The 19,911-nt window shown below is 42.5% G+C and overlaps 1 protein-coding gene across 10 annotated transcripts in view; it reads left to right on the top strand.

Annotated features, from left to right (window-relative positions):
* The window catches only part of RIPOR1 (RHO family interacting cell polarization regulator 1), a 195,355-nt gene that overhangs the window by 160,654 nt on the left and 14,790 nt on the right, over positions 1-19,911 (top strand). For all 10 annotated transcript variants that reach the window (XM_085888902.1, XM_085888901.1, XM_085888906.1 and 7 more), the window contains 4 exons: positions 12,594-12,732; positions 12,842-12,988; positions 17,245-17,406; positions 17,579-17,781. In XM_085888902.1, the coding sequence (XP_085745028.1) occupies positions 12,594-12,732; positions 12,842-12,988; positions 17,245-17,406; positions 17,579-17,781 (651 nt within the window). The remainder of the gene's footprint in view (positions 1-12,593; positions 12,733-12,841; positions 12,989-17,244; positions 17,407-17,578; positions 17,782-19,911) is intronic.

Raw genomic sequence — 19,911 nt, forward strand, 5'->3', positions numbered from 1 at the left:
CAATTAATTCCCATTAGACTAGGGACGGGACCCTAACTAAAAACACGTACTTACCGATATAACTGATCTATAGGACCTGGCTGTTGTGTGCAGTAAGCTTCCAAATTCGTAACAGTTTTATGTGTCATCATATTAATCTGTCATATATTTCTCATACATAAATGACAGCAAGAAGACTTCAAGAAAATTATAAATTTTGCATTCATGGATACCTACAAGAAAAGGGTGTTCGATTTTACATTCCTTATGAATTGGAACATCGACACGGGCAATTTTCAATTAAAAACTGGCCTTGTACTGATATTAAAAAACCCACAAATAGAGATTTGATTAAAATATTAAATAAAAATGAACTTCTAAAGGTGATGAAATATAAAACTCTTTTAGAAATCATCAACAAATCTTATTGGTTTTCTATTATGAGAAAAACAATTGTGTATTCAAGAGTATCGCAGAATCCAGATGAATATATGTATGATATTCTATGGGGTGAAGGTGGTTCAAGGATAGTAAGGGATGGGGAAGGAGTTGAAGAAACTGAGACAAGAGAGAAGGAGGAGAGGGAGAAGAGAGAGGAAGAGAGAGAGAAGGAGGTGAGGGAGAAGAGAGAGGAAGAGAGAGAAGGAGGAGATGGAGAAGAGAGGAGGAGAGGGAGAAGAGAATAAATAAATATAAAAATATGGAAACCAGAGAGATTATAAAAAAATCAAAGGTATTACAGAAAATAAATAAATCTCAACACACTGAGGAGGAAAACAAAGAATTTGCAAGTCTATTAGAAATATTTGCGTCGACTATTAACATCGGTTTCAGGGAGAAGATTTAAACGAGAAAGTGGAGATAAAGAAGAGAAAGAAGGAAAAGACTATATTATTGATGATGTTGGTGTAATTGACTTTGAAAAAAGTTTTACTTTTTTTTTCCTTAAATAAATGGAGTAGAGAGTGAAGACATTTCTAAGGATTCTTTATGTTTTAAAAATTAAGATTCAAATGTGCATGTTGGAAACTAAAATGGTTTTCGCACTCTGCAGGAATTTTTCACATAAATAAATGAGTTATTGTCTCAAATGTAAAAAGAAAACCAAGAGTAAAATATCGCGTACGTTAAAAGTAAAAATAATTGGGTTATACAAAAAGGTACATGGCTCAAAAAAGAGTGAATTCATCACCAAACACAAACGAGGGGGAGATGTGCAAAAGTTTTTTAACAGGAAGTAAATTTACAACTGGAATACCAGGGGAATTACTGTTACGAATTTAGAAGTTTACTGCACTCAACATACAGGTCCTATAGATCAGTTATATCGGTAAGTACGTGTTTCCAGTTAGCTTCCCATCCCTTGTCTAATGGGTAATTAAATATTCATGCGCTGTGGAGTTATTTTGATAGTTAAGGTTTTTCTTTTATTTTTACACCACCAACATCAACACCGCATCACCCTCACCTTCACTTCGCTTCCTTCACCTTGCTCTGGCCGACGTCATGGTGGGCGGAGTTCAAAGAGGAGCTGCGCGGCGGCCTTCGACCAATCAGCGTGCAACGAGTGAGGTGACCGTCGCCCAGCCAATCAGATCCCGCGACAGGAGGAAAGAGACGACAAGTGATTTGCGCGCCGAAACCAGCCAGTGAGAGAGGGTGGGTCGCGAGGAGGCGCCCCCCCCCGAAGAGGGGGGTATAATTATGGGTGCGGTTTGCGCTCGTGGGGGTTCTGGCAAGAAGTGAGCATCTGCGCGCAAGGTGGTTCAGTGCGAAAGCGTCTGCACACGGAGTGGTCGGTGCAACGGAGGGTCTTCTTCTGCCAGCTTTCGCCCTGCCGACTTCGTTCGCCTGGAGCCCGGTCGTGAGGGTGTCTGGATCGTGCTGGGGGTCCAGTTCTGCCCCGAGGACCTGGTCCTTGAAGACCACACGAGCCGGGAAGGTCAAACAGACTCTCACCTCCAGCTCGACTGTCCTCTGGGCTGGAGGTCCGAATAAAGACCACTTTGGTCCGATTCTTTTGGGTGGGTGCGTGTGTCTGTTTGTGGCGCCAGTCCATAAGTAGTGACTTGTTAAGTGCTGTGCTGTACATACGTGCATTTCTTTTAATCGGTTTAACTCTGCTCTTGCGTGCTTCCCTCGTTCCCCATTTATTATTGTTAAATAAATATCCCCATTTGTGAAATGTATCCGCTCGTTCGTGTCCTTTCCTCCATTGGCTTAGCGAGCTGTGTGTTGGGAAATTAGCCAGGCTGTTGCCGCTGCAACGGGACATTTGGACCGACGGATCTCGGCGATAAACCGCTCGGGTCACATGCGGTTCGAGTACGCTAAGCGGCTTGTTCGGTACGGGTGCCATCGAGGGTGTGGAGACTCGGTAAATCGCCACGTGGAAATCTAGGTATTTTGAAAATTGGCGAATAACCCTGTACCACGTGGCAGAAATATTGACGCTTCACGGTCCGATAAGGGACCCGTACTTTTTTGGAGTTTTCCGAAAAGGTACGATCTAAATTCCGGGCGATCAGTCGAGCCGACTCTACGGCTCAATCTAGCGGTCGTGCTCGCAGCCGATACCCGGCCCCGCAACATTACATCTACCAGGGTATTCTTTCTGTGATCCAGGAACAAACTTGAATAAAAGATTAGATGAGGCTGACAATCCTAAACCGTGGAGCAAACCTATCAATAGGGTTAATGAAGTGTGCATGATGCACGATATTGATGATGGAAATTGCACAATGTTGGAAGAAAAACACGAAGCCGATAGAGAAATGTTGTATAATTTGTCTCTGATACAAAATACAACCTTGAGAAAAAAAGTTGATAGGTTCATCGTGAAGAAGATGATCAGTGCTAAATTGAAATTTGAGCTTGGAATTTCAAAAAACTTATCGGCTCTAATGATGTCATTAAGATTGAAGAGCAATTGGCTGATGAATTACATAAACCATTAATCACAAAGTTTCATAGAAGGAAGGTTTATTCCAAGGAAGTTGATTATATCTGGTCCGCTGATTTAATTGAACTCAATAATGATAAGGGGTACAAGTATGCTTTAACCGTTATTGATTTGAGGAGTAGATATACGTGGGTTGTTCCTTTGAAAAACAAAACGGGTAATACTCTTATGTTAGCTTTCCAACAGATATTCAATAAAAGCAAGAAGAAACCTAAAAAATTGTGGACTGATGAGGGTGCAGAGTTCTACAACAAAACATTTATGAATTTTATTTAAAATAACATTACATTATACAGCACCTTTTAATGAAGGAAAAGCGGTTGTTATTGAGCATTTTAATCGCACTTTAAAAGAGAGACTATATAAAAAATTCACTCAACTCGGTTGAGTCCTCCCCCACCCCCCCCCACCTCCCCCTTTACATCTCCTTTATTCTTTTTCTTGTAATTCAAAATCAGATAATTATAAGGAAAGCATTTATAATTAAACAAAAGTAATAACATTGAACAAAATCTTCTTTCGCAGCAGTCTGATGGTTTGTTATGGTTTTGAAACTCGATCAACATATTCTGTTCAAAACAGAGTGAAGAACAATTTGGTTACATAAAGATGATTATATTATGATATTAATAAAATAATAAATATAACATTTACCTCCAGAAGATGGAGTGTCGTGTCAGATTCCTCCAGAACATTAAGTTGTGCGTTTGGTTCATCTAGACAGGTGTTTAAACTGAAAAATAAATAAATAATGGGTCAGACACGCACGCACGCACGCACGCACACACACACATATATGTATACACATATAAACACACACACACACACACACATATGCACACATTTACACACATGCACATACACACACACACACACACACACACACACACACACACACACACACACACACACACATATACGCACACACATATATATATATATATATATATATATATATATATATATATATATATATATATATATATATACACACTTATACACACATAAACACACACACATATATACACACATATACACACACATACACACACATACACATAAACACACACACAAAGGCAGAGATAAAGACAAAGAGAGACAAAGACTCGACGCATTCAAGATCAGAGGACGTGAGAGAACTTCTGGCCATCCAACAAAAATATAATTCAGTTCTCTTCTGAACGATTGAATGTCTTTGAGGAAGTCATTCATTTTTTGCCACTCGTCGTGATATGCAAATGCCTCTTGTTCCAAATCAGTTATCAACGATGTTCATATTGGGGACAACCTGTTGGAAAAAGACGCAATAATTATTGGTTGTATAGTAATTTAATTCTGTATAAAACAACAAATAATGAATTGGGTTAAGGATCTCACCTGTCATCTTGTGAAAACGATTGATCCGCAAGGTCGGAAAAAATATCTGCACAATCCATTCTCTAAATAAAACACACTTGGCACACAAGTTGGTTTAAATAAGCAACTTGATGACTTAATGTGAGATTTCACAACAATGGTTTTTTCAGGGTGTGTCCCACATAGGAAATGACCGGAATTTTTTTGGCTTGGTTCGGGCGAGGCAGCTTGGCTGACTCCAGACTGACTCATTTTAACACGAAAATGAAACGGCTTGCTTTGAATGAATTTGAGAAAACTTGCGTTTAAAAGCTGTTTAAACTTGCCTTTCTTTCGTGCTTGAAGAGATAAAGTGAATATACTCGATGGAAATTAATGTTTTAAGAAAATTAAGTTATTCCCTAAAGTAGAACATGGACAAATATTCGTTGGTTCGCTCTTTGAGTGGAATGAAAATATGAAAGGGAATAAGTGCTTTAATCAGTAAGTCTCAATCTTTCAGTCTCAATTTTACATTTGCTTTTATGGGAGGGAAGGGGATAGGTGGGGAGAAAATCAGTCTCAATTTTACCTTTGCTTGTATGGGAGGGAAGGGGATAGTTGGGGAGAAAATCAGTCTCCTATTTTGGGGCTTGAGTCAGAAAGTTTTTCCCTTTTCCCCCATTCATTTGAATGGGAGTCCCAGAAACCTCATTTATCTACTTCGGCTGCATATGAGAACCTACCTGTTGTCCAGGTAGGCATCTGTTCGGCTGATTGGCGAGGCAGGGATCACTTTTCAGTACTGAAGACCATGGCAAAAGCAAAAAAAAGGCAAAACACCGAGATCGGTCAAAACCGTATAATTGTGTGTGTGTGTGTGTGTGTGTGTGTGTGTGTGTGTGTGTGTGTGTGTGTGTGCGTGCGTGCGTGCGTGCGTGCGTGCGTGCGTGCGTGCGTGCGTGCGTGCGCGCGTGTGTGTGTGTGCGCGCGCGTGCGTGTGTTTTTTTGTCATGTTCGACATAGTTACTGTCTTTCTAGGGACCACCATTAATCAAAGAAAGATGTGGCGATAGTTTCATATGATCATTTCTTGTGACCATCCTTACCTTGTTTTACATACTTTTTGGAGTAACATCCCTACATATTGTTGCGAATTCACGCCCGCCGGCGTACGATCGGCCACGTAACTCGAATCGCGGCACGTCGCCCACCGGACGGACAATTCAGTCGTGACCCTCTCGGAACAACGCCGGGAGCTAGTCACGGGTGGGGATTTGACCTCACCACGATCCTGCCAATTGCCCAGCCGCGCAGGATAGGGTTGCTCGCCAAATTCGATCGACCTAAGTACCTGCGCGAATGGTCGACCGGGCGATCGTACCACGCCACAGGGTGACTCCAGACACGAACCGCTTAAGCACTCCGTTCTGTGCTACAGTGATAACTGAGCGGTGTTATCATCGGCCTTGACGGTTCCGATTAATTACCGGGATGTTGCACCCACTACGAACCCCTTACGTGATGCAAGATGGAGGGTCAATAAAAAAGGAAAAGAGACGAAGCAGAGCGGGAACAGTTCAACAAGCAAGCATTTTATTCACACGCACACACAGATAAGCACGGAAGGCACGTATTTACAGCTATACAATTATGCACAAAAAGCAAATGTAACAAAAGAAACAATGCAGAGCTACAACCGAATAAGCGTACACATGGCAACACTTAAACAGTTCTACTTGTTGGACAGGCGCCTCCCACAGTCATTTATACAACAAGCAAAGGAAGGAAAAGAAAGAAAGAAGTTGGGACTTCCCTTTTATGGCTGGTGAGTCCCTCTCCCGTGACCGTCAGCGTGGTCGCGCCTGGCCCCGACCTCTCTTGCGGCTGGCGAACCCTCTCCGGCACTCCCCGTCCGGACGCGCAGGTCCACCTCACTACTGGCGCTCCCGCGTCTCCCGTCCGTGCCTTCGTGACAGGGCCGCTCGCCAAGGCGCGGGCGCAGGACCTCTTCCTGAAGACAAACTCTCCACAAAAACCAACCGAAGACCAACCAGACCACCAGCCAAGACGAAGAGGAAGAGGCTCCAGAGGAAGAGGCTCAAGAGCGCCCCACCCGTGTCCGTCTTTTATAGCACGGGGCTCCGCCCTTCGCCCCGCCCCGTTCTTGGCTCCACCTTCCTTCGAGAGGGTTCCTGAAAAGGGCGTTCCCTCACGCTCTCTCTCCACCCCGCCCCGTGCGGGGGCCGGGGGAGTCAGTTTTTGGCTCTGGGCCAGAGAATTATTCCCCCAAAATGAGACCCCTCCTTCACATGACCTCTGACCTTTGACCTGCATCGCCCCTCCTCCACTCCAAAGCACGGGGAAGTCAAACGGAAGAAACAGGTGGGGAAACCTGCGCATCCTCGCGTTCCCTCCTTGGCGCCTTTTGTTTGCCGTTCAGAAGCGGACGTAGTGGTGAAGATGTAGTAGCGTAGATGGTGGAGGTGGCGTGGTTGCAGTCTGGTTGGCGCTGTGATGGGGATGGTGTGGTTGTTGAGATGCTGTTTGTTTGAAATAAAAGATAGAACAGAAAAATGGCTAACTGGAGGATCGCAGCCCGAATGGATCACATAAATTCCCTCCATACAACGGGTTTGGGCTAACTACACATGTACCTATCGAGATATCTCACCTGAGGGCCCTTTATGGTGTAATGCGAATTTCCACAGCCATAAGAATATTTTTGCATTAAAAAAAAGTTTTTATTACTGGTTTTAAATGGCTTTAACAACGATGACAAAATAATTCAATTTCAATTAAACTTTATAGATTTAAACTGCAGACCATTGCATTTGATTCTGCTTATTTCTCATTCTTGTTTATGTTTCTTTCCAGATGTAGCTGTGAAATAATTACCACTAACAAGCCAAAGCAGCACTTTAAAATTACAGCTTGGTTGAGGTGTCTGGAGTATCTTCATATAGGTTATGAATAGTAGATATTGGGGTATCTGTTAAAGGTGGCGTTGTATGTTGATACCTTCGCCAAATTCTTGCTTGGAATTAACTATGATTAGCGCAACTTGTGAAAGCGCTGTCAGTTCAGTTCAGGTATGAGAGCATGCACTGGAGCAGTGTGCCGCTGCATCCACTTTCCACCGGTACTCCAGGGCCTCTGGCTGGCCATCCCCCAGGCAGACGCCTGGCCCATCCCCATCTCCTTGAGATGCTGATCAACCTGCTGCAACGAGGCATGTGGTTGGCCCATTGGCCCCCTCCACACACGAGGCTCCCTCGCTGAGAGCATCTAGTGAGCAGGATCAACATCAGGAAAATGAGCCACATGTCCATACAGCCCCAGCTGATGCTCATGGACTAATCAGGTAACAAATCTCATTTGAGTCTCTCTCAGCAAACACTCGTTGGACACAAAGTTTGATCAGCGATAGCCAATGATTCTCTGAAGAGACCTGGTACCAAAGGAATTAAGTCTCCATCTCAGATCCCTGGTCAGAGTTCAAGTCTCACATCCGTAGAGCAAGACTGGAAGCACCAAGGACCTGAAGACTCGGACTTTCGTCCTCCCGCACAGGTACCGGCAGCGCCACACCCCATGATCCAGTGAATCCATGACTTCCCAGGCCCGACCCAAACATCTGATGACCTTTGGCTCACAGCCAGCAGAGACATGAATATCACTGCCAAGGTAAGTGAATCTCTCAGTGACCTCACCATAAACAGGTGCAGACAGGATAGCAGCATTCAAAATGTCAATGAAAGCCTGGATCTTAAGGCGCTGTCACACCTTGACGATTTCGCCAGCAATGGCAACGTATAAAAATGTATGTAAAACGTTGGCGTACGCTGAAATTTTGATGTTTTTTTTTTTAAAGTTTTCGTCGTATTCATAACGTGCTGGTCGTATGCATAACATATTAGTAATGGGCACAGAACGTTTCGTTGTCTTATAGATAACTTATACCAACAAATGCTTAGCCTGTTGTCGGCGTTCACAACCTATGCCCAACAATAGTTTAACTTAGGCATAGCGCGCTGCACGTATCGCTGATGAACTCGTGGCGCAGCTTGTTAAAAACCTGCCGCACGCCGATTTAAAACATAACCACCTGAAAATTGAAAGTGTCAACCACGCAGTCACACCTTGTCGATTTAGCCAGCATATGCCGACCTATGAAAAATTTGCTGAACCAAGCTGGCACACGTCAAATACGTTATGGGTAAGTTGTGTATACGTTAAGAGCACGCTGAAAAACGATGAAGTCTGCTGTCATATTTTGTGGTACGTCTCGTACGTCGTGAAATTTCAAGCATGCTGAAAATTTTACGACTACTCGCCGTATGGCTCACACGTTCCGCTACGCTGGGAATAAGTTGTAGGCACGATATGCGATCGTTGACACACGTCGAAACATTTTACTTGTAAGTTACTCGCAAGTCGAAACACGTCGAGGAGATGTTTAGCATACCCGAAACTTATTTTCTCCGTCAAGGTACATTTTTTTTTCTCCTTTGCTCCGTGAAGGCACGTGACGAAATATCTGAAGTTGTTGTTGTTGTTGTTGTTGTTGTTGTTGTTGTTGTTGTTGTTGTTGTTGTTGTTCTTTTTCTTTTTCTTTTTTTAGTCTATCACGAATTTTAAAATATATTCGGACAGTTGCTTTTAAGTTTCGACGTTGACGTGACAATATCCTCAAACAGAAAATATTTACAGAGGAGGAACTAAGAATAAGACATGAGCAAACTGAAGAGGCAGTCGGACGTGACGTAACGGCACGTGACGAAATATCGGAAGTTATTGTTGTTTTTTTTTGTTGTTTTTAAACGCTGCCAATACGCCATTATATGGTAGCTGTAAATTAGAAACACGTTCAGTAAGTTCTGTGGTCGTCTGGAAGACGTCAATCAAATACGTCTACATACGTCAATATGCGTTGGAGGTATGTTGCACATAGGTTCAAAGCACGTTACTCATAGGTTAGAAATAAGTTTTGGGTAACCTAAGCATTACCTCGACGTGTTTCGACTTATGAGTAACTTACAAGTAACGTGCCTCAACGTGTGTCAACGATCGCGCAACGTGCCTCGACGTGTGTCAACGATCGTGTAACGTGCCTACAACACGTTACTCATAGGTTATAAATAAGTTTCGGGTACGCTAATCATTACCTCGACGTGTTTCGACTTATGAGTAACTTACTAGTAACGTGTGTCAACGATCGCATAACGTGCCTACAACTTAGGGCCAGCGTAGCGGAACGTGCGAGTCATACGCTGGCATACGTTGTAAAATTTCAAGCATGCTAAAATTTGAGGACAACCGCAAAGTACAACGATGAAAGCCAGCGTACTATGACGTATGGCAGTGTTTTTCAGCGTGCTCTTAACGTATACAAAACTTACCCATAACGTATTCGACGTGTGCCAGCGTTTTAGCCAAATTTTGCATACGTCAGGCATACGTTGGCTAAATCGTGAAGATGTGACAGAGCCTTTAGTTTTGACCCAGGAAACCCGTAATCCCAGCAGCTCCGACTCCTCATTCAGCACCTCGAGGGCTCCCAAAATGATATGCAGAGTCTCCGCAAAGATGACTGCATCATCTGCGAAATCAAGGTCAGAGATCTCGACATTCCCAAATGATGCACCGCAGCTTGCTCTCTCCAGAATCCAGGCCATACAAGTGCTGAAAAGTGTGGGGGCCATTGCACACTCCTGTCGAACTCCAACAACAACTGGAAATAAATTGCAAATGGTATCACCACATCTCACAGTACTCTCAGTACCAAGAGTGTAGTTCAGACATCAGGTTGATCAGTTTTGGTGGCACCACATGAAGACCAAGAATCCTTCAGAGGGAATCCCGATTCACTGAATCAAACACTTTGCAGAGATCAACGTAGGCTGCATGCAGCCCCTGCCGAAACTCATCTGCGTTCAGTAAGGACCCAAAGGGCAAGCATACAGTCAATCGTTGACCTCTTTGGTGTAAAGCCTGACTGCTCTGGGCACTGGTGCTCAAGGAAATGGTGGCAAACCCTGTCAAGAATGATCTGAGCAAAGACCTTGCCCGGCACTGGAAGCAGCGTCACCCCTCGGTAGTTGCTGCAATCCTGGCGATCACCCTTCCCTTTCTTCCAGTCAGTTGGGATGATGCCTGTGTTCCAGGAAGAGCACAAAACTGCTTACAATGACAGGAGTACAGCATTTCCATCAACCTTGAGAAGTTCAGCATGGATGCCACAGATTCCAGGAGCTTTACCCCTTTTCAACCGGCTCACCGCAGCCTGTTTCCACAAACGAAGGTGGATCACAGTTGATTGGAGAGTCAGGAATTGTAACACTCCTTTCATCTAACTCAGCAGCTGGTGGATCAGCCTGTTACAGCGGCTCAGAGTAAACGGCCCAGCGGGCCTTCACTTCGCATTCCTATGTCAAGAGCCCACCACCCTCCGTTCTAACTATAGTACACTGAGGGATGGGCTTTGAGGAACGAAATGCGCGAATTCCCCTGTCAGCAGGATGAGAATCAGTTGACCACAGGTGATGCTTTACTCCCTCATAGATTCCTTGGAGATAGACCTCCCTGTCCACCCTTAGCGCACTTACAGTTTTACTCCTCAACTCCCTGAACAGCTCAATTCTGTCATTAAGCCTGGCCCTGTGACTCTGGTCAATGGTGGCCAGTGTCCCTTGAGAGACAAAATTCTTCTTCGTCCTACCGTGAGTTCCAAGACATCCACAGGCAACATCAAGATGGTGGTCTTGAAGCACTCCACAACTCTTCAGGATTCCACAAAGCATCCAGACCCCCCCCCCCCCCAACTCGTCACTCAGCCTGTTTGCAAACTCCTCAGCTACCCGCTCATCCTTGAGCTTGCAAACATCCAGCCGAGGCTGGGATGGTACCATTCTCCTGGATTTTAGCTGCAACTTCATAGTTGCTACCACAGGCCAGTGGTCGGTATTGAGGAACTGAGCATGCTGGTCGACCCTGCAGTTCTCGATCATCCTCCAGCTACCATCAATGAGCACATGGTCAATCTCCTTTGCCACACCACCAGCGTTGGAGTATGAAGTCCAGCGATTAGTCCAGTGCCTGTGGGCACTGAATCCATGAACCAGCCACCCTAAGTCCATGACTTCTTGCAAAGTCAAGGAACTTGGTGCAAAGAGTGGGGGACCCGAAGGCTTTCCCCAATCCCATCATCTGGTGAGCTGCCCTGTGAAGGGCAGCTGCACAGGAGGTACTCCCACGGAGTGGGTTTTCAATTTTCTTTACGTTTTTCTTGTGCTTTGCGGAGTGAAGGGTTTTACGGTGGCTGGAGTGCAAATCCTGGCACCAACCTCCTAAAAAATGGTAATCCAACTGCAGGAGGACGTCCGCAGATGCAGTTGGACACTAGAGAGGATGGCTGTTAGCTCGCAAAGAACTCCACCACCCTTTGCGCTGTTTTGTGCATAAACAGCACAGGTATCATGGGCCGAATGGCCTCCTGCTGTGTTCACACGCATACTCCATTTTGTTACTCAATCCATCTTGATTCCTCATAATTTTGATTTGTGCTATGCTTTTGGCATTCACATGAAAATGTTTTCCTACTGTTCAGGCAGCAGGTAGAGAATTAGTTTGCATCATGCCACGGCATGGCTGCCTATTTTCCTGACCACTGTTGCTGTGAAAATTCTGACTGACAGTGCCCTCAAGTTGAGTCACACCAAACCAAATATTTGTGCCGTGTTCACTCAAAATATGTTTGTAATACTCATATATATATATATATATATATATATATATATATATATATATATATATATATATATATATATATATATATATATATATATATATATATATATATATATATACGCCCAGACAGATGAACTTCTCTGACGTTTTGACATGCTAACTTACATTCATACATATCTCACCTCTTGAAACTTCGGATTTAGACTGAAGTAACTTTTCTTTGTGAACAAAGCATACGTTCCGTTTTATAATTTCCGTGTGTACAATGTGCCAACATTGCAACCCTCAAGCACCATAACTTGTGGGCATACGACACTTGTGTACACTCGTGCATACGATTTGTACTTTGTATTTTTCATATCATGCTGTCTGGTTGGCATGCTCATAGTATGCAGGATGTTTTTTTTTTTACAGTTCACTAACGTACTAGTCTTGCCTCTTATCAGCTTGCTACAGTCTCTTTCGAATCAGTGATACGACACAGGGTTTTATTATCTTGCTGCTAAAATGAAATAAACGACAGTACTGCAATTGTTTTCTGCTCATGGCCTTTCATTGCTCCTTGCAGGCAATCGGTGTACCAGGGCCTCTCCTTTGTGGAGAGCTCCATGCCTTGGAGTGGCTAAAGGAACAGGCGTCTGTGATACGACGTGTGTGTGACTTAATGAGGAACAAGCTAAAAGTAGTCGGGCTCCAAAGTGCTAATGGTAAGCCGATCACCATTGTGCAAAAATAATAATCCAGAAAATGATTTTAATAATCTATAAACTGGCACAAGGTGGTCAATTATGTAATTTATTTGAAATTGTGTTGCAGTCGTGCCGACGATGGCAATGAGAGCGAGTCTACTAGATCTTTGGCAGAAAGTGGCCGAACCCAATAACCCATATTGGGCCCCCTTGGACGCCTTGCTATTAGCACTTCCAACGCTGCCCACAGCTGAGCCACGACACATGGACAGCGGTAAGATTATTCACTGGACGAAAAATCCATTCTGTCTGTCTGTGGTCGACTCGGCCTTGGATAATGGCGTTGTAATATCAATATTATAAAACTCTTTTCAATAGCAACATTTTACTGGCTTCCTATAGGCATCGTCTTCAATGTTTGTTTTTTTTTTGTATTATTTTTAATTTTTTAGAATTTATTTTTCAATCGTTTTATTCACTTATCATTAAGGATTGTATAGTTTGAAGATAACAAGCTCTTCTGTGATCATTTGTGCTGATTATATTTTATAAAGCACTGGGACTTCACGCCGATTGAAAACGTGAATACCGTATTCTTTAAAAATAATTCTGCTAATGTTGTATGAAGTCAGTTTTTTTAATGTAGCTTCTATCTTCCTGAGAACATAAACACTTTTTGAACATTTGTATGTAATTTGATTTAAATATTGCAAATGAACTTTCACCATGAGAAGTATCTTCCTGCTGAAAAATGACATCTTGGTAAAAGTTTGACATACTTGGACAGCAGAACTGTGTTCTCTTAGTAGCACAAGCTACTAAGAGTCAATTACAAAGTCAGCAGTGGTGCCAGACTTATGGCAATTTCTGGTGTCCACTTTTTGACTATAAGAATCGATTAGTTGAAGGTATCTTTATTTGCTCTCCTTTATTTTTATTTTATATGCAAAGTCGACGCTCGTGGAAGAGATGGAACACAGAAAGGATCAGAACAAAAGGCTCATTTGAAAGAGAGGAGGGAAACACCAACAGCAGAGTTGAGGGACAGAATAGAGGGAGACCTGAACAAATGAGAGGGAGTGGGGGGGGGATGCTTGGGGTGGATAGATGGATACAGAAACAAACTCTCAGGAAGGAAAAACTTGACATTTTGAGTGAGGTAAGCTTGGGGAAAGTGGGTGGGTGGGGGTGATTAACAAGCGTTGAAAATATCATGGTTTGAGATGGGAGTTGATCTGAGATGGTGGTGAATGGCTGTTTTGAAGACATGTCGGGAAGTGTGAGATTGAAGAGAATGAAGAAGTTGATTCCACAGGTGAGAAAAAAGAGGAACAAATGAGTGGAGGTGAGCAGTGATTCGGGATTTTGGGAGTTTCACCAGAAGGGGATTGATGGTGGATCGCGTGAGCCCTCCAGATACCGAGAGAGCACAAAGCACAAAAAGAGCAGAGGGTGCAGGACCAGGAAGGAGGTGGAAGAAGACAAACCACTGACCTGTCTGTGATGGGAAAGTGATTGGCCCATATATTCAGAGCCTCCATTTATTTTTTGGCTTCAATATACTTGAAACATCTTTGATTTTGCAAGTAATAAATAGTCAGTCGATTTTGTTATTCTGTCTGTCTTGACGTCTGTCTGTCAATTGCCTACAGGTCATAAATTAAAACCGATCTTCACAAAACTTCACCAAATTGGGGAGGTAGTCTCAACTGAGAAGCCTGTTGATTTTGAGGTCAAAGATCATCTTGAGGTCAAATTTCTAAAATCGTAATTTTTCATCCAATTGACTTGAAATTTGAACAGGATTTGCGTATTGCATCACTGAATTGGGAAACCAACTATTTTTGAGGTCAAAAGGTCAACTCAAGGTCAAACTTCTAAAATCATCAATTTTCAACTGCAAAATCATCAATTTACATCCTATTAACTTAAAAGTTGAACAGGATAACATGAAAGTTGAACAGAACACGGTCCATCATTGAATTTGGAAACCAACTATTTTTGAGGTCAAAGGTCAACTGAAGGTCAAACTTCTAAAAATTATAAAATTTCATCTGAAAAGTCAATTTTCATCTGATTGACCTGAGCTTTGATTAAGATTGTCAATTTTAATCTCAATGAAATGGACAACTGGATGTATCCATGGCGACCTTTGGAGAGGGGGTGGATTTTGCAAGTATCATGCTCTGCAGGACGTCTTTTTCTTGTTTCTTCATTATTCCAAGCAGCGGATTTGATTTGGGGAAAATATATTGAACCCAATTTGTCGACTGCGAAAAAGACTTGGATAGTTCAGAGATTGGCAGTGTTTAGTTCCAAGGGAATTGCTACTACAAGACAGTCATTTCACCTTGATACAGTGCCTTCAGGAAGTATTTACAACCCTTGACTTTTCACATTTTGTTGTATTACAGGCTGAATTTAAAATGAATTAAATTTAATTTTTTTGTCACCAATCTCCATGAAATACCACATAATGACAGAGTGAAAGTGTGTTTTTAGAAATTTTTACAAATATATTTTAAATGAAATGCAGAAATATCTAATTTATATCGGTAATCAGCCCCCTTGAGTCATTACTTTGTCTAAGCACCTTTGGCAGCGATTACATATTCGAGTCTTCTGGGATATGTCTGTATCAGCTTTGAACATCTGGATTTGGGGATTTTCTCCTATTCTTCCTTGCAGATTTGCTCAAGCTCTGTCAAGTTGGATGGGGAAAGTTGGTGAACAGAAATCTTCAAGTCTTTCCTCAGATTCTCAGTGGGATTCAAGTCTGGGCTTTGGCTGGGCCACTCAAGGACTTTAACATTTTTCTTCTGAAGCCTTTCCAGTGTTGCTTTGGCTGTATGCTTGGGGTCATTGTCCTGTTGGAATGTAAATCTTCACCGCAGTCTGAGGTCTTTTGCACTCTCAAGCAGGTTCTCCTCAAGGTTTTGCCTGTATTTGGCTCCATTCATTGTTGCCTTTATCCTAACAAGTCTTCCAGTCCCTGCCACTGAAAAGCATCCCCACAACGTGATGCTGCCACCACCATACTTCACGGTAGGGATTGTGTTAGACTGGTAATGAGCTGTGCTCCGTTTCCACCAAACATAGTGCTTTGCATTCAGGCCAAAGTGTTCAATTTTCATCTCATCAGACCATAGAATATTTTGCCTCATGGCCTGAGTTTTTCATGTGCCTTTTTGCAAACTCCAGGCATGCTATCATGTGCCTTTTTCTCAGCCTGAGTGGCTTCTGTCTGGCCACTCTCCCATAAAGCCTAGATTTATGAAGTGCTGCAGAGATTGTTGTCCTTCCAGCAGGTTCTCCTATCTCAGCCAAGGAACTCTGTAGTTCTGTCAAAGTGGTAATTGGGTTCATGGTCACCTCCCTCACCAAGGTACTTCTTGCCCAGTTGCTCAGTTTGGTCGGACGGCCAGCTCTCGGAAGTCGGGGTAGTTCCATATTCTTTCCATTTCCGAATAATGGAGCTCACTGTGCTCTTGGGAACTTCCAACACACTCGAAACTGTTTTATATCCTTCCCCAGATCTGTCCCTCATCTTCACAATTATATCTCGGAGTTCTACGGACAGTTCCTTGGACTTCATGGTATAGTTTCTGCTCTGACATGCACTGTCAACTATGGGACCTTCTACAGAAAAGTGTGTTTCTTTCTAAATCATGTCCAATCAATTACATTGGCCATAGGTGGACTCCAATGAAGTTGTGGAGGCATCTCAAGGATGATCAAAGGAAATTGGAAGCACCTGAGCTCAATCTGGAGTGTCACACAAGGGGGTTGAATACTTATTGATGCATTTCAGCTTTTCAGTTTTTAATTTGGTAAAATTTAAAAAAAAAATAATTCCACCTTGACATTATGGGATATTTATGTGAAGATCCATGACAAACAATTCAATCCAATTTCAATTCAGACTGTAACACAACAAAATGTGGAAAAAGTCAAGGGGTGTGTATACTTTCTGAAGGCACTGTGTAAACCTGCTGCAAACTGATCCCAGGATGAGACAGCTCATAAGTGAACGGAGTCCCTCCTGTCTTCTCCTGCCATTCCAGTCATTTCCTACAAAATAGTGTTGTTTACAACACTGCCTCTTTCTTGAGTTTATTCTTAAACAATATAAAGTACAGTGCAGTATTTATGAACTGATGACCATCAATATTTAATCTTAGGAAGGTGGTAAGTTTGTTCTGCCTCGTAATAATATATCCGGAACATTCTGTAGATGTGTAATTGTTTTTCATGGAATACACTTTGATATCTCCCCTGATGATAATATCAATAGAGGCACCACTGATGTCTTCTGGTTTAATTGCTATTTTAATTTTAATGTTGCAAAATATTAATTTGGCTGAGATGTGAGTGTTTTTTTTTTTTAATCGATAATATTCGCTGTGGTAAAATATATCTTAGTTAATTGTAGTAATCATGTTTTGACGACACAATCTGGGAGTGGATGTGCCGTCCTGATTTTCCAAATCATTCAAGCCGTGCTTTGAGAAACATCGTGTGCTTCTGCAGTGCGGCACCTTTTTGCCGAGTTGCTTCTTAACTGGCAACAGAGGCAAAATGCCAGCACCGACGACCAGCCTCGCATCGTCACTATCTTTTCACTGGCAGCGTTGGCTGATAAAAGGGACATCACTTCCTTGGACGCATTTCTGGTGCACCTGCTCAATCAAGGTTTGATTTGGTTGTTTTTTTATCTTTATTTGTTGCCTTGATGCTTGACAATACAAGAATTGCAAGTAACAATGCAGCAAGTCACCCAGGCAAAAGGCAAGCTCACTTGTAATAATCGGGGAAAGTTTTATATTCATTTGTTGACAAACATGGCACCTTCTCTACTACTTAGTGTCCCTCACTGAATCGCTGGTAAGCTGCGATGGTGACACGGTACTGCAAGCGCTGAAGAATGTGCCTTCTACCGTGAATGAGCTGGAGCCATGCACATGGCAAGCCCTTGCTTTGCTACTATTAGACAGGAATAGCAAAATCAAGCAATCTGCAGCTGCTGCTATGAACAAGGCTACCGCAGAACCTGAACTGCGAAAGAAGGTGCTGACAATTGCCCATTGTCTTTTGTCCTGTAATTTGTTTTCTTTTGATCAGTTTCACATCTCAGCTACAGCACAATACCTTTGTTAGAAGCTTGCTTATCGGTTGCTGTAATATTACAATATTATTATCCAATAAGTTAATCGATTAGTCCTGCTGTTGTATTACTGCAAACATGAAGACAGTGCAATTATATTACTCTATTTTTAGCAAACCTTTGAGCTTGTTGTTTTTTAATTGTCTATTTTTGCTCTCCATTACTGAAATTGGTCAATTAGCTATATTTATTTATGTATGTCTGAACCTTATAGAATTGAAAACTGCTCGGCCAGTCTTCACCACATTTTGCTTACATACCCAGGGTCAGGGCAGGTGCATGAAATAAATACCCTCACACCCCTTCCGCTCTCCCTGCAAAGGTGGGGAGTTGCAATTTTCACCTGTACATGTGGCATGGTGCACGTGTTTTAACTACTGACCCCTGCCAGAGGGTGTTGAAAGGGCAACAGACATGATAGAGTGCAAGGATTCACTGGCACCATATTTCGCTCCCTGAGGGGAGTGGGTATTACTCAAGTTTTCAGAGTTTGTTTGACATGATATTTGGTTATGTTGACTATTGTTTTGCTAACTTGGCTCAGTCTTGCCTGACACTGCATAAATTGTTTACTTGTGAAGCAATATATCTGTTATATCCAGTTAAAATAAAAGTAAGTGTTTGAAGCAGTGCCCTGGGATGTTGTGTCACTTTCCCCAAGATCAGCAGCTGTGTTTGTGCTAAATCGAGTCTGGTTTTGTCTTGTGTATTTGTCTGCATGTGTGCGTGAATTGTGTTGTCATACTTGCATGAGCCTGAGACCTTGTTCAAAAAAAACACAAACCTTTTTCAAGCTACGATAAGTGAATTTGGAATGGACAAACACCACATTCAAGATTCAAGATTTTTTTTATTGACAGTCAAGCGAGGTTGATCGGAATTTGCTTTGGCACATTACAGCAATCAACAATCATGCATCATTTTATGGTGTGTAAAACAAAGCAGAGACACATTACACATCCAATATACAAGAGGAGATGGTACATGCATATTGGCATATCAAGTGTGTCAGTATAGTAGCTGAATATTGAGTGCTCGGTTTTCTTCAATCAAGTGCTGAAATAGGTTATCGAGTGTTCTGAGTTCCTACTGGTGTTGGGAAGAAGCTGTTGTTGAAGTGTGTTGTTCTAGTGGTAAGTGATCTGTAGTGTTTTCTGTAAGTGAGAAGTTGAGAGAGATGGTGTGCGCGGTGAGAGTGGTCTTCAATGATCTTACTTGCTTGCTTGATGGACTGTTTCCAGTGCAAAGTTGCGATGGAGGGGAGTTCACAGCCGATAATTATTTTTGCAGAATTGATGATGATCCTTTCCAGTCTTTCCTTTGTGCTTGTGGGCCCGTTGGTCTAATGGACCAAATTTTCATTGGCCTTCACATCCTTGTTGCATACCAGCCTGCTGTACTACTTGAGCGTAGCTTGCCTTTCGCTCAACATAGATGTGTTTGGGGCCAACGTGGGGATTATATATTCGTTGTTATTCTTGCCATATGATACTTCCATTCTTATTATTGTTGTAAATATTATTAGTGTTAATTAATATATGCTTTGTTGCAATGTTGTTATTGTTTTTGTGATATATTTTGTAATCAGAATGCCATGCCATGGTATGAGGACGTGTGAAGATGCTTTATATACCTTAACATGACGTGTGTTTAAAAATAGGAATTCCAACAGATTTTTACAGGATCGAGTCTTGGTGATCTTTTGGGTCCTTGGGAACTTTTGGGACTTTTTGGTCCTTGGGGACTATTGGGACTTTTTGGTCCTTGGGGACTATTGGGACTTTTTGGTCCTTGGGGACTTTTGGGACTTTATGGTCCTTGGGGACTTTTGGGACTTTCGGGTTCTTGGGGACTTTTCCGTCCTCAGGGACTTTTTGGGACTTTTGGGTCCTTGGGGTCTCAGCAGTCTATCCGTGGATTTATCAAAGATATTGATGTATGATTATTTGTATAATAACTTAAAGAAAGAGTATGGTGAAAATGTTTCATTGTTGTATATGGACACTGATAGTTTTATCCTAGATATAAAAACT

Source organism: Eptatretus burgeri, chromosome 7 (assembly GCF_056783735.1).
Source record: "Eptatretus burgeri isolate ZD-2024b chromosome 7, Ebu_testis_v1, whole genome shotgun sequence".
Classification (NCBI taxonomy): Eukaryota; Metazoa; Chordata; class Myxini; order Myxiniformes; family Myxinidae; genus Eptatretus; species Eptatretus burgeri.